The sequence below is a fragment of the Bombyx mori genome, chromosome 24, assembly GCF_030269925.1.
Source record: "Bombyx mori chromosome 24, ASM3026992v2".
In the NCBI taxonomy this organism is placed as follows: domain Eukaryota; kingdom Metazoa; phylum Arthropoda; class Insecta; order Lepidoptera; family Bombycidae; genus Bombyx; species Bombyx mori.
The window spans coordinates 13,032,872-13,046,591 of NC_085130.1; the positions used below are offsets into that span (position 1 = coordinate 13,032,872).

At 50.0% G+C, this 13,720-nt stretch overlaps 1 protein-coding gene across 1 annotated transcript in view; it reads right to left on the bottom strand.

Annotated features, from left to right (window-relative positions):
• LOC134201321 (uncharacterized) overlaps positions 1 to 6,036 on the bottom strand; it is a 31,672-nt gene extending 25,636 nt beyond the window's left edge. Inside the window, exon 1 of the mRNA XM_062675846.1 lies at positions 5,685 to 6,036. Within this exon, the coding sequence (XP_062531830.1) occupies positions 5,685 to 6,036 (352 nt within the window). The remainder of the gene's footprint in view (positions 1 to 5,684) is intronic.
• Between the last annotated feature and the right edge of the window lie 7,684 nt (positions 6,037 to 13,720).

The window sequence follows — 13,720 nt, forward strand, 5'->3', positions numbered from 1 at the left end:
GTTTAGGGCGACGTCGACTGCTTTCCATTCTGTCCGCAGGATCGGGAATGTAGTTACCGGCGGCCACGATGAGAGGGTTCTCGTGTCGTGCCGCTTTATCGAAGTGGCGCATGGACGCCGACTGCAGATACTTACTGATGGACTCTAAGTCCAGGTCGTCATGGAGGTCGACGTTCCTGACGAACCACGGGGCTCCGACGGCTATCCTGCAAAAACGGGATTGAATAATTTGAAAGGATTTTAAGTGTATGCGGGCCGCGTGAGCGAACACTACACTTGCATAGGTCATGACGGGGCGTATGCAAGTTTTGTAGAGTGTCACCTTATTTCTAAGGGACATTTTACTTCGCCTACATATCATCGGGTAGAGACGTCCTAGAATGAAGGCGGCACGGTCGCGTACCGTCTTGATGTGGGGGCGGAATGTCATCCTACTGTCGAGGGTGACGCCTAAATATTTGACCTTCGGGGCCCACGGTATGGGCTGGTCGAACATCGTGATTGGGCGAACGGCGGGGGCGGGGTTACTGACGCGCCTAGTCGGGAGAGGGATGCTCAGCGTGGTGTTCGGAGGGCGACCCCTTTTGAAGAGCACCGCTGTGCTTTTCGTGGGGTTAATGTCGATGCGCCACTTCCGGAACCACTGTCCCATGGTGGTAGCTGCGGTCTGAAGTCGTCGATGAAGCAACGCCTTCTTCCTACACGAGTAGTAGATGGCGGTGTCATCGGCGAAGAGCGCCAGATGGGTCTCCGGAGACCGGGGTATATCGTTGATATACAAACTGAATAGTAACGGGGAGAGGGCGGAGCCTTGCGGGACTCCGGCTGTGACGTGACGGGGCCGGGAACGCGTTCCCTCGACTCGATATCGGAACGAACGGTTCGACAAGTAGTCTCGTATGATGAGATAGTACTAGAAACTTCACATTTTTATATAAAGCCGTTGGTAGCAACAATAGCGCGATTCAGAAAAACCTAACAGCGCCATCTATTGTTGCTCAGTGCAAAGTAGCCAACACGTGTAAAGGAGTCCACATCATTAAGTTCTGATTTCCACGCCGAACTAGTAGATGCGAGAATCAAACCTACTACTACTACTATCCGTCTCCGTTCCCGTTATCTGGGGTCGGGTCTCCTCACTCTACGGCGCCAGGCTGATCTGTCCTGGGTTGTCGGTTTTGGCAATTGGGCTTTCTTAAGGTCTCTTTGTGAGAATCAAACCAATACGAATCAAATTTTCACGTTATAATACTCATTGTAAAAATGAATATTTAAAAAAAAACTAACATAATAGCTTTTATATTGTACACTATTCCCCTCTTATACATCGTATTTCTCTCTGCTAATGGTTTGCTGGAAGAAAACTCATGAATGAGTTAAGCTCGCCTTTGTACATAGTATTTAGACATTCTTTAAATCTGTTTTGATTGTATTTTCTTTGTGTGTACAATAAGCATAAAATAAAATAAAATAAATATGTAAATAAAACTAATATTTAAAAAAAAAAAACATGCCCGCTGAGTTTCTTACCAGTTCTTCTCAGGACGGAGGTTAGTTTTTGTGAATTGGCGGTAGTTCTTTTGACGTTCAACAAGTATGTACTTTCATTTATGTTGAATAAAAAAAAATTATGTGATTTAAAAAAAAAAATTACTTAATTTAAAAAAAAATTGATTTCATTTGATTTGATTTGATTTACATTAAAACTAAAACTAATTTTTTAGCTAGAATTAACCCCCTTTTTCTTACGCATGTTAGTTTTTTTTATGATGAGGGATTACTGGTGGCCCGGAGGCCTTTCTAGTTTCACCAGGACAGGTGGGCGAGCAATAACTCAGCCAGGAGGTGTGGGATTTGCTAACAGCTACCCGAGCGCCTTCAAAGGAGACCTAACAACTCAAGAGTAACTGCTTCGCGAATGAATCTACCACCGGATCGGTATCGACGCATGTTAGTATGTATGTATGTATGTATGTAACAGAAACTTTGAATGTGTTTTGACCCCCTCAAAATGTCGGATTAACTCAAAATTCGAAGTACCTATCTAGTTATCGCGGACCGATGACAATTCAATATTTTAAAGAGTTAGACTCGTTATTATTTACTTTCGGCAGTTAAAACAACAAATTAATTGGAGCGCCTTCTTTTTTTCGCTTAGCTAATTAGATATTGTTGTATTTGCGTGAATAAACAATAATGAATAATGTATGTATGAAAAATAAATAGGAGTTAAAAAAAAAACACGCTCAGCCCACGCCTTTTTTACAATAAATTGATTTATAATGTTTTAGTTGGATTTTCTAGAAAAGCGTGTTTTTTTAACCTTTTTTTTCTTTTTACCTAACGTTTCTAATAATACCTTTCGTTTTCACGAAAGGTTAAAGTCTAAAAAGAATTTGAACTCAGTTCCGTAGCTTGAGAAAACAAACATTCCGAACGAGACATTACGAAAATACTAGCTGACCCGGCTTTTTTTTTTCCTACCTAAGCTGATAGCCCTAGAGGCTATTTCAGCGTAACCCTAACTTTAGTAGGTGAGCTCACGGGGCTTAAACCTGATGACGTTGCTAACACGAACCCTAGCAAGAGCCGTGCTTCGCAGAATCTACCACCGGATCGGAAACGCGACCCACTGAGAAGATCCGGCGAGAAACTCAGTGGGCTGTGTCTGAGAGTTAATTTACTCGTCGAGCCCTTCGTCGCAAGCGACGGGTTCGACGAGAACGGTGACCGGTGCTTGAAGTACCTAAAAGCACCGTTAGTGGATCGGGAGGATCCGAGATGACGTGTTTTGGGTGACGTCGATTGCTTTCCATTCTGTCCGCAGGATCGGGAATGTAGTTACCGGCGGCCACGATGAGAGGGTTCTCGTGTCGTGCCGCTTTATCGAAGTGGCGCATCGACGCCGACTGTAGATGTAGACTTACTGATGGACTCTAAGTCCAGGTCGTCATGGAGGTCGACGTTCCTGACGAACCACGGGGCTCCGACGGCTATCCTGCAAAAACGGGATTGAATAATTTGGAATGATTTTAAGTGAGTGCGGGCCGCGTGAGCGAACACTACACTTGCATAGGTCATGACGGGGCGTATGCAAGTTTTGTAGAGTGTCACCTTATTTCTAAGGGACATTTTACTTCGCCTACATATCATCGGGTAGAGACGTCGTAGAATGAAGGCGGCACGGTCGCGTACCGTCTTGATGTGAGGGCGGAATGTCATTCTACTGTCGAGGGTGACGCCTAAATATATGACCTTCGGAGCCCACGGTATGGGCTGGTCGAACATCGTGATTGGCGTGAATGGCGGGGGCGGAGGTGTTGACGCGCCTAGTCGGGAGGGGGATGCTCAGCGTGGTGTTCGGAGGGCGACCCCTTTTGAAGAGCACCGCTGTGCTTTTCGTTGTCGGTTGATGTCGATGCGCCACTTCCGGAACCACTGTCCCATGGTGGTAGCTGCGGTCTGAAGTCGTCGATGAAGCAACGCCTTCTTCCTACACGAGTAGTAGATGGCGGTGTCATCGGCGAAGAGCGCCAGATGGGTCTCCGGAGACCGGGGTATATCATTGATATACAAACTAAATAGTAACGGGGAGAGGGCGGAGCCTTGCGGGACTCCGGCTGTGACGTGACGGGGCCGGGAACGCGTTCCCTCGACTTGATATCGGAACGAACGGTTCGACTAGTAGTCTCGTATGATGAGCACGAGTCTGTCTGGCACTCCCATGTTATACAGTTTGTATATCAAACCGTTGTGCCAGACTTTGTCGAACGCCTTCGCTATATCGAAGAAGAGGGCTCCTGTCGGAATGGGTTTCCGCCTATTCAGCCCTAGTAAGATGTGCTCCGTGAGGCGGTGCACTTGATGGACGCACGAGTGTCTGGCGCGGAATCCAAACTGCTCGTGTATGAGAATTTTATTCGCGGATACAAAGTCCCAGAGGCGTTTACGAAGGAGCCGTTCGTATAGTTTGCCTATCGCCGGGAGGAGACTGATGGGGCGGTAACTCGCTGTTTCATTTTTCGGTTTGCCCGGCTTGTGTATGCCGATAACGTCAGCTTCTTTCCACGCCGCGGGAAAGATGCAGTTCGTCATAGCAGCATTTAAAATGGTGGCCAACATCGTTATCAATTGGGCTGGTAACAATTTAAGCGCGCGGTTGCGGATGCCGTCGGAGCCGGGAGCTTTCCGTGGTTGTAGGCTATCGATCGCCTCCTTAACCTCGGAAGTGGTAATGGGGGGTAACGCGTCCGAGGGCGGCAGGGAAGCTTAGCGCTCGACCTCCCTGTCGACGAACTCGGTGTGTTCGGGGTCCGCGTGTTGAGTGCTGGTGGTGCACTGCTCTTGCAGTGCATCGGCCAGCAACTCTGCCTTGTCATCGTCATCGTATGCCGGTGATTGGCCTGAGGGGCGTACGAGAGGCGGCATAGTGGCTATAGTTTCGGACTTGAGGGTCCTAGCTAGTCGCCAGTATGCTTGGTGAGTGGGCGCGAGTTCTTCTAAATAACTATCCCAGTTTTCGTTTCAGGCGTCGCTTAAGCGGGATTTGACCTCACGCTGTAAGCGACGCATCCGAGTCCGGTTTGAATCCTCGTATCTGGTTCGCGGTTAAGTGGGCGACCGAGCTGCATGACGACAGGTCGGTGGTCTGAGTCGAGTTCTGACATTGCCTCGATGGAGCGCAAGCGCAGAGTTACGTTCCTCAGCAGTGCCAGATCTATTGTGCTCGGACGACGCGCGGCGTTGTACGGACAGCACGTGGGGGTCGGGGGATTGAATATCTCGAATGTGAGGTCGTCTATGAACGCGTCGAGACGCCTACCGTTCATATTCGTGCGATGGCAGTTCCACCTAATGTGGTGGCAATTTAAATCGCCTGCCAGGATGACCGCGTCCCCCATACCGAGCAGTGTCTCGAGGTCACTGCTCAGGAGGGGTTTGTCAGGGGGGAGATAGACGGATGCGATGACGATCGGCTGGTGTCCCGTCAGCGCGATGCGGCACACTGACGCCTCGATATGTAAGAGCGAGGGAGTATCGAGAGGGACGCAGTGCAGGGCCCTCCTATAGTAAATGACAGTCCCGCCCTTGGGGGCGGAGAGTCTGTCATTCCTAACCATGACGTAATTCGCGACTTTGGGGTCGCGACGCGAGGGCTTTAGGAAGGTCTCCTGCACCAGAAGGATGTCGATGAGATTGTCGCGTAGAAACTCATAAACCTGGTCGCGCTGACGCGCGAGTCCGTTAGCATTGTAGAATGCTAACTTCAAAGAATGGGGTTTTAGTCTCGCGTTGTACGCCATCGATTACCGGTAATTAAACCAGCGTGTGCTGGACGGACTCGATGACGTCCATATGATCGAACGTCGCGTATAGGCGGTCATCGGCCGTGACCGCCCTGCGCATGGCGTCGGCGAACGAACGCATGCGGTCGATGTTTATCGCGGCGATGTAGTCGCGTATGATCGAGAAGTCGTTTGTGGGGGCGCGCGCGGGACCGGGCGCGGGCGCGGGCGCGGGGGCGGGGCGCGGCGCGAGTAGAGGTTGCGGCGCGTACCGCGGTTGAGGTGCCGGTGTCGTTCCTGCCTTCGTGAACGGCAACGTTTTCGCCCACGCGGAGACGGTGAGCACCGGAGCCGGTACGAAAGCCGGTTTCGGCGCACGGGGCGCCGAAGTCTTTGGGCCAGCGGTTTTGGGGGGCGCGTTGGCCGGGCGCTTCCGTGGAGCCTTGGGGCATCCGCGGTAGTTGGCCGTGCGACCCTGCTTACGGCAGAGTACACAGCTCAGCGGCTCCGTCGCTGTCTCCTTAACGCGCGGGCAGTCTATGGTCGCGTGATCCTCTAAACATTTTACGCAACGCGGTCGCGCGTTGCAGTTACGTGCTGAGTGCCCGTACAGCTGGCAACGGTGGTACTGCCCGGGAGCACCACGTTTGTAGGGGGCCTCTACGGTGACCCCCGATAAGCCGCACACGGTGCGGAGACATGAGGCAATTTTCTTGCCCTCCGGTGTGGGTTCCAGTGCTACGAGCACCATATCGTACGCGAATTTGTCGCGCCCGCTGTGCATCCGGTGCACACTTATAACGGGGTAGGACTGACCTACCAGGTCATTCTTAATTTGCTCGACGTCGAGCTCTTTCGGGACTCCGCGTATTACGACGCGGAGTTCACGCTCCTCCTGGAGCGCATAGGTGTGATAACCTATGCGTTCCTTGCGGAGATATGCGGTCAACGACCTATGGTCGTCGGATGTTTCTACATATATTAAGTGTATAATCTATGGTTTCTACCTTGATCTGAATTCCATGCGGGATATTCCTCACATGGATGACATTGATCTTTTGGGCCTTAGGGCCAGGGACACGCGATCCCACGACGATTTCTCCCGCAGGATGACCGGCGGCGGCGCGGCGAGTCCGGGGTCATAACGGTCTTTGGCCGCGACGCGTTCGCGGCTTTGGGTTGCTTTGGCGCCGTGGGCGGATCCACGGCGCGGGCGCGTTTTTTGCCGCGCGCGACGGTGGTGAACCCTTCCGAGGTTCCCGGTTGGGGACTCGCGGCGGACTCGTACTCCATTTCCGACGCGGAGTCGGAGCTAGCGGCTACGGAGGACGCGATCGACACGGGCGCGGGGGTTAGGGTGGGGGGCGACAGTGGCGAGTCGCGGAGTACCGGCGCGGGGGGCGACAGCAGTGAGTCGCGGAGTGCCGGCGCGTCAAGGCCGGCCTTGTAGGCCTCGAAACGCGAGATTATATCCGGAAAGAAGTCGCGGACGAATTTGAAGAATAGCGCGCCGTTAGCGTCACTCATGGTGTTTGAGTGCCCGGGGGGTGGCGTCCCGGGGACTTAAAGCAAACTCGCCGAAAAGCTTGTCCCCTGAGTGGGAATTATACACCCCTGCGCTGTGTTAGACATGTGTAAGTAATGCGAGTGATATTACTCGGGTAATATTACTCTACGATGTAATGCAACATCACACATTACGCGAAGGAAACAAACATCACACTATCACCCAACATGTTTCTTTCTTTGTCGTGTAATGTTGCTTAATACACGAACGGAACCGAGCGAGCGAGACAGACCGATCGACGCAAAATAAATGAGCAAGCGACACGGAATTATTCCTAGTGATTTTGAACCGTATGTCCTGGCCGCTAGGTACATTTTTATACCTATGGTACGTCTGAATTTTAATATAGGTATTTGTGTTTATATTTTTCATTCGGCCAGCCGTTAGTTCCCCGCAAGTACTTAATTTTTTATTCGCAACTTTTGTAAAATCGCTAGTCGCTCGTAATTGTTTAGTAATATTTCATATTAATTTTTGTGTTTGATTTGAATTACTTAAGCACTTGTTTGAAGATAGTTTTATTATCTGTTTTAATGCGTGTTTAATAAGTGAAAGAAATAACGGCGTCTAAATGAAAGTACAGTCCTCCTTGGATGCACTTTGAGGATATCGCGCCGAAACAATGCATCTACTGCTCTCGTATATTAACATTATTGTCGAGCTCAATTTGCAGTCTAAGTCGCCATATGAAATCCGTTCATCCCACAATAAATTATATTAAGTAAAAAATAAAATTATTATATTATTAAGTAAGTCAATCTCTGTCAAGTAATATAACTGTAATGACACACCCGAATCATTACCTAAGTGATGTGTATCAACACATCACTTAGGTAATGATTCGGGTGTATAGATACAATGTATTCGTCGTCACAGTATCTATTGAACGCACCGAGTAATGTTAAGAGTGATGTGTAATGTTTTCGAGTAATATCACCTGTCTGTAAAAGTGATGTCATATCACATTACATTGGGAAGTGATGTTTTGCGCAAGTCTACGCTGTATCAGCTACAAGAGGGGGAGTGCCCGTGCCGTGAGAACCGCTGTCTAAACTACATATTTTTATATAAAGCCGTTGGTAGCAACAATAGCGCGATTCAGAAAAACCTAACAGCGCCATCTATTGTTGCACAGTGCAAAGTAGCCAACACGTGTAAAGGAGTCCACATCATTAAGTTCTGATTTCCACGCCGAACTAGTAGATGCGAGAATCAAACCTACTACTACTACTATCCGTCTCCGTTCCCGTTATCTGGGGTCAGGTCTCCTCACTCTACGACGCCAGGCTGATCTGTCCTGGGTTGTCGGTTTTGGCAATTGGGCTTTCTTAAGGTCTCTTTGTGAGAATCAAACCATTACGAATCGAATTGTCACGTTATAATACTCATTGTAAAAATGGATATTAAAAAAAAAAACTAATATAAAAAAACTAATATTTAAAAAAAACACATGCCCGCTGAGTTTCTTGTTATTATTTACTTTCGGCAGTCAAAACAACAAATTAATTGGAGCGCCTTCTTTTTTTCGCTTAGCTAATAAGATATTTTTGTATTTGCGTGAATAAACAATAATGAATAATTTATGTATGAAAAATAAATAGGAGTTAAAAAAAACACGCCCAGCCCGCGCCTTTTTTTCAATAAATTGATTTATAATTTTTTAGTTGGATTTTCTATAAAAGCGTGTTTTTTTTAACCTTTTTTTTTCTTCTTACCTAACGTTTCTAATAATACCTTTCGTTTTCACTGACTAACGTCTAAGAAAGGTTAAAGTCTAAAAGCAATTTGAACTCAGTTCCGTAGCTTGAGAAAACAAACATTACGAACGAGACATTACGAAAATACTAGCTGACCCGGCAAGCGTTGTTTTGTCATTTAAATTATTTCTACGAAAGATAATTTAGACACCGACTGCAGCGCCATCTGTCGGGCTGATTTGTAAATCTAACCCATTTGTTCGATTCGAACCCAGCGACCTCGTGGCAGCCTAGGGCTACGGAAACCAGCACGAGGTGCGCGTCGAACTTGTGCCGCGATTCGCGGCGCCGTATGTACTATTTTAACAAAATATCATGCAATCACTCACCGGAACCGATGCCTTCGTCTTCTCACGCCGTATCACTTAGGGAGAAGGGTATAGGGCAGGAATGGATAAGGATTAGCGATGATACACAACTTTAGCGTAGACCGTCAATATACAGGTACCGTCCCGTTCGAGAAGCAAGACAAAGTGACAGATGTCAAATCGCGACGGCACCGTCAAATCGCGACCCGTGTTGCCGTGGTAAGAATTCAAAAACTAACGGATTGGTTTCGAACAGTCACCCGCCCGGACAGGTCCCCTACCTGTCCCTAATCAACTGGCAGCCGGGACAACGTTGTGACCGCTCGTTTGAGAACCGAGTCCCCGACCAGAACCTCTGCAGACCGAGGGGTCCCATCCTTACCGGGAAACAGATTAACAATGCGCCCCCTACGCCAACGCAGTGGCGGCAGGTTAGCATCCTTAACCAACACAAGGTCACCGACGTGAGGGGGACTGGTTCTATCCGTCCACTTAAAGCGCTGCTGGAGCAGATGTAAATACTCAAGGGACCAACGTTTCCAAAAATCTTGGGACATCTGCTGCAACATCTGGTATCGCCTCAACCGTCCAGGCTTGATATCCGAGAGGGGATACTCCGGCAACGCATTGAGTGGCTGTCCTATCAAGAAATGGCCTGGAGTTAACGACTCCAAGTCATTCGGGTCTGAACTGAGCGGGCACAAAGGCCGTGAATTAAGTACCGCTTCAATTTTACAAAATACCGTAGTTAACTCCTCAAAGGTGAGCGAGGTTTGCCCTATCACGCGCATCAAGTGAGTCTTAGCCGATTTTACTACTGCCTCGAAAATTCCACCCCAGTGGGGGCATCCTGGAGGACTGAAGGTCCACCGAATACCGCGACGAGAGAGGGCCGTTTCAATATCCACCTGGTTATTGTTCAAGAAATTTACTACATCCCGCAAGTAACGGTCCGCACCTACAAAATTCGTTCCGTTATCGGAGCGTATCAATTCGGGTAAACCTCGACGGGACACAAATCTATCCAAGCTCGCAATAAAGGCTTCAGTTGTAAGGTCGGCAACAACTTCAAGATGTACAGCTTTGGTTGAAAGACAGACAAAGACGCACAGATAAGCCTTAATTAACCTAACATTCCGCAAACGTGAAGCCTTGATCATGAAGGGCCCAGCGAAGTCCGTACCAACTCCAGAAAATGGCCTCATCTTCTTCACTCTGTCTGGAGGCAGATCTCCCATCTGAGGCTGCATCGTAGACGCCTTAAGCCGATAACAGGGTAAACACCGGAAAAGGACGCTCCGAACCGTACGACGCCCTGACAGAATCCAAAATTCCCTCTGGAGGGATGCCAGCAGCGCATTGCAACCGGAATGCGAATTTGCGATGTGGCGATCCATCACCAACAGGTCAACTAACTGGCTCTTCTTGGGAAGTAAAAGAGGATGGCGCGCCGAATAAGGTAAATTGGAGTTACTTAATCTACCTCCCACTCGAATCAGCCCCTGGCCGTCTACAAAGGGGCTAAGACGAGCGATAGCTCCACGAAGCTTAGGGCGCTCAGTCCTTAGCGCCTTCAATTCTGAATGAAAACTGGTGGCTTGCACAACTTCAATTAATTTCAGCAGCGCCTTCTTCCGCTCGATGGGACACACAACAGGTGTCATATTGCGTTGAGACACCGGCAAACGACAATTCCGAATAAACCTCAAAATCCAGGCGGTAACCTTAACCAGCTTGTCCAAGGAGCTATAACGGTTGATGAGCAGATCCAAATCCAACCCCTGAATCACTCCTCGATCCTCGAACTGCGCCGGTGCAGCCACGAGACCTGGAGGAACTCCTATGCGAGAGGGTGGCCACTGAGAAGCCTTCATTGTGAGCCACTGGGGACCCCACCATAACTGATGATCAACTATTTCCGATGCTAAGCATCCCCGAGAAGCGCAGTCCGCCGGATTGAGCTCACCAGGCACGTGTCTCCATGTTAGAGGGACCTCAGATCCTTGAATCTGGGAGACACGGTTGGCCACGAAAACTTCAAGTGTATGAACCGAAGCCTTCAACCAGCACAACACTATCTGGCTGTCTGTCCAAGCATACACAGTGTTTTCTAAATCAATAACCGACCGTAAACTAGTAGCTGTATGGTTTAACAACCTAGTCAGTAGAGCGGCACCAGACAACTCGAGCTTCGGAATTGTCATGCGTGTCCGAAGCGGAGCGACCTTACTCTTAGCTAACACCAACCGTATATCAACCCTTCCAGTTGAAGAAACCGTTCGCAAGTATACCGCAGCTGCGAATCCGCGTTCCGAGGCATCCGAAAACCCGTGGAGAGACGCCTTGTATTTGCCCGCAGGAACCAGCTTCCGAGGTATTGACACGTGGTTAATATCAGGAAGAGACGAGAAAAAGTTCAACCAATCCTTCAATAGGTCACCAGCAATCCCCTCGTCCCATGACAGGTTAGCAGACCACAGTCGCTGCATGAAGCACTTTAAGAGAAAAGTGACAGGAGCGATCCAACCGTTTGGATCGAAGGTTCGAGCAATTGTGGAAAGCACCGTTCGCTTAGACCATACCTTTGGATTTTCCAACTCCACCCGATAGGTAAATTCATCTTGAATCGGACGATATTGAATCCCTAGGACCGACAGCATGTTAGGGTTATCGACATTCTCGAAAAGATGGGGATCCTGTTGATACTCCGTTGGCAAACCAGTCAACAACTCAGGACAGTTAGACAGCCATTTTCTCAACTCGTACCCGCCCCTGCTCAAAAGGCGGATCAGTTCATCCTTGCGTGATAAGGCCTCTTCGACACTGTCGGCGCCCGTACATACGTCATCGACATATAGGTCCCGTTCCAAAATGTCCGCAGCACGAGGGTAGTGCAACCGTTCCCTCACTGCCAGCTCCCGCAAAGAACGAACCGCCAAATATGGACTCGACCGCAACCCGTAAGTGTTCGTGTTCAGTTCATAAATTTTTATGGGCTCATCTGAGCTTTCACGCCAGAGAATGAGTTGATACCGCCTATCCTCCGGATGAATCACCGTTTGCCTGAACATCATTCGGATGTCTGCCACGAAAACGATCTGGTGCCTGCGGAAGCTCGTCAGTATGTCTGAAATGTCCCGGTTCAGCTTTGGACCCGAATGGAGACACTGATTTAACGAGACGCCGGAGGAGGTCGTAACCGAACCGTCAAACACGACCCTAATTTTACCGTTAGGAGTTTTCAAAACCGCATGATGAGGCAGGAAACAGTGCTCCGTAGCACTCCAATCTACCTTGGAAACCGACATGTGACCTAAGGATTCATACTCCCGCATAAACTCTACATATTTCTGACGGAACACCGCGTCGCGCCTCATGCGTCTCTCCATTGACAAAAGTCTAGTCTCTGCTGCCTTCCTCGAACTGCCTAGCAGTGGGCGATTCGCCCGAAAAGGAAGTCTTAACAAGAACCGGCCCGAATAGAGACGACCCGTATTATTCTGGTAAAACAGCTCACATTCCTCCTCATCCGGGTTAACTCGATAAGCTGTAGGAGGTTCTTCTAGTTCCCAAAACCGTTGGACTACTTCCGAAAGTGTAGACCCGACCAGAAAATTGTCCGATTTCCTCGCAGCGACCGGCCGGAACGCAGGACCCAACAATACATGCCCTAATTTTGTGTCCATTGCAACCAAACCCTCCGCATGAAGAACGCGCTTCCCAGTTAGGAGCAGCTTCCCTAGTACATCCGCTCCAAGTAGTACGTCTACTGGCCCCGGTGTGTCAAACTTGGGGTCCGCTAGCCGTAAGTCTGAAGTCAATGACCGTATGTAACTATTTACCTTCACCGGAGGGTGACGACCTATCACCTCAGGCATCACCAAAGCTGAGACTCTAAACTGTAAGCGAGGGTTGGGATTCGATGAGAAAATAAATGAAGTGTGACCGATCACGTCCGAAATTCTAACATTGCCCACTCCACGAATAGAATAAGAAGACTTGTAAATAGGATTGCCCAACCGTACTGCAAGGTTGCTCGACATAATACTGCCCTGTGCGCCGGAATCCAACAGAGCTCGAGCAACCACAGTGTTGCCATCCGAATCCAACACCCGAACAGAAGCGGTAGGAAGTAAAACAGCTTCTGGGGCTGGGGCAACACTGCAGTGAGCGGCAATTTCCTAGCGGGGGCCCGGGTCCCCGCTATCCCGGTCGGCGCGCGACGGAAGGTCGTAGCGTGCCAGCGGATCCCACGCTCCCACATAAGGCCCTCGTTTCCCGTCCCGCCTCATATACCTCCGTGTACGATGGCCAAACGGGCCAAACACTGGAGGGAGTCGCTCCAGCGTCGGCCGCTCCCTCAGCGGAGGGGAAAACCGTACTTCTGAGGGAAGGGGAGACGAGTGAGCAGGGCTACTCGATCCAGCCGGCGAACACGGCCCCGCACGGGGGGACAACGTGGCCACCCCGGCGTAGCTAGTGGGCATCCGCTGGCACCCGCCCGCAGTACCTAACCCGGCGCCTCCCTGCGAAGCCTCTTCCCGAGGGTCCACGCCGCCGAATTGGCGAGGGCTACGACCGGTGCGCTCACCGGTCGGCGAGGCTGGATGACTGCGTCCGGATGACCTCGGAGTGGCGGCAGACTCCAGACACAGGAGGGCATGGTGCCGACCGTCGCAATTAGGGCACAATTGTGGCTGTGGACAGACGCTCGCCGTGTGCGGCCCAAAACAAAAAAAGCACCATCGCCGCTGGGCAACGATGTTGCGTCTACCCCTGATGCGCGTCGACCGGAACCTCGGA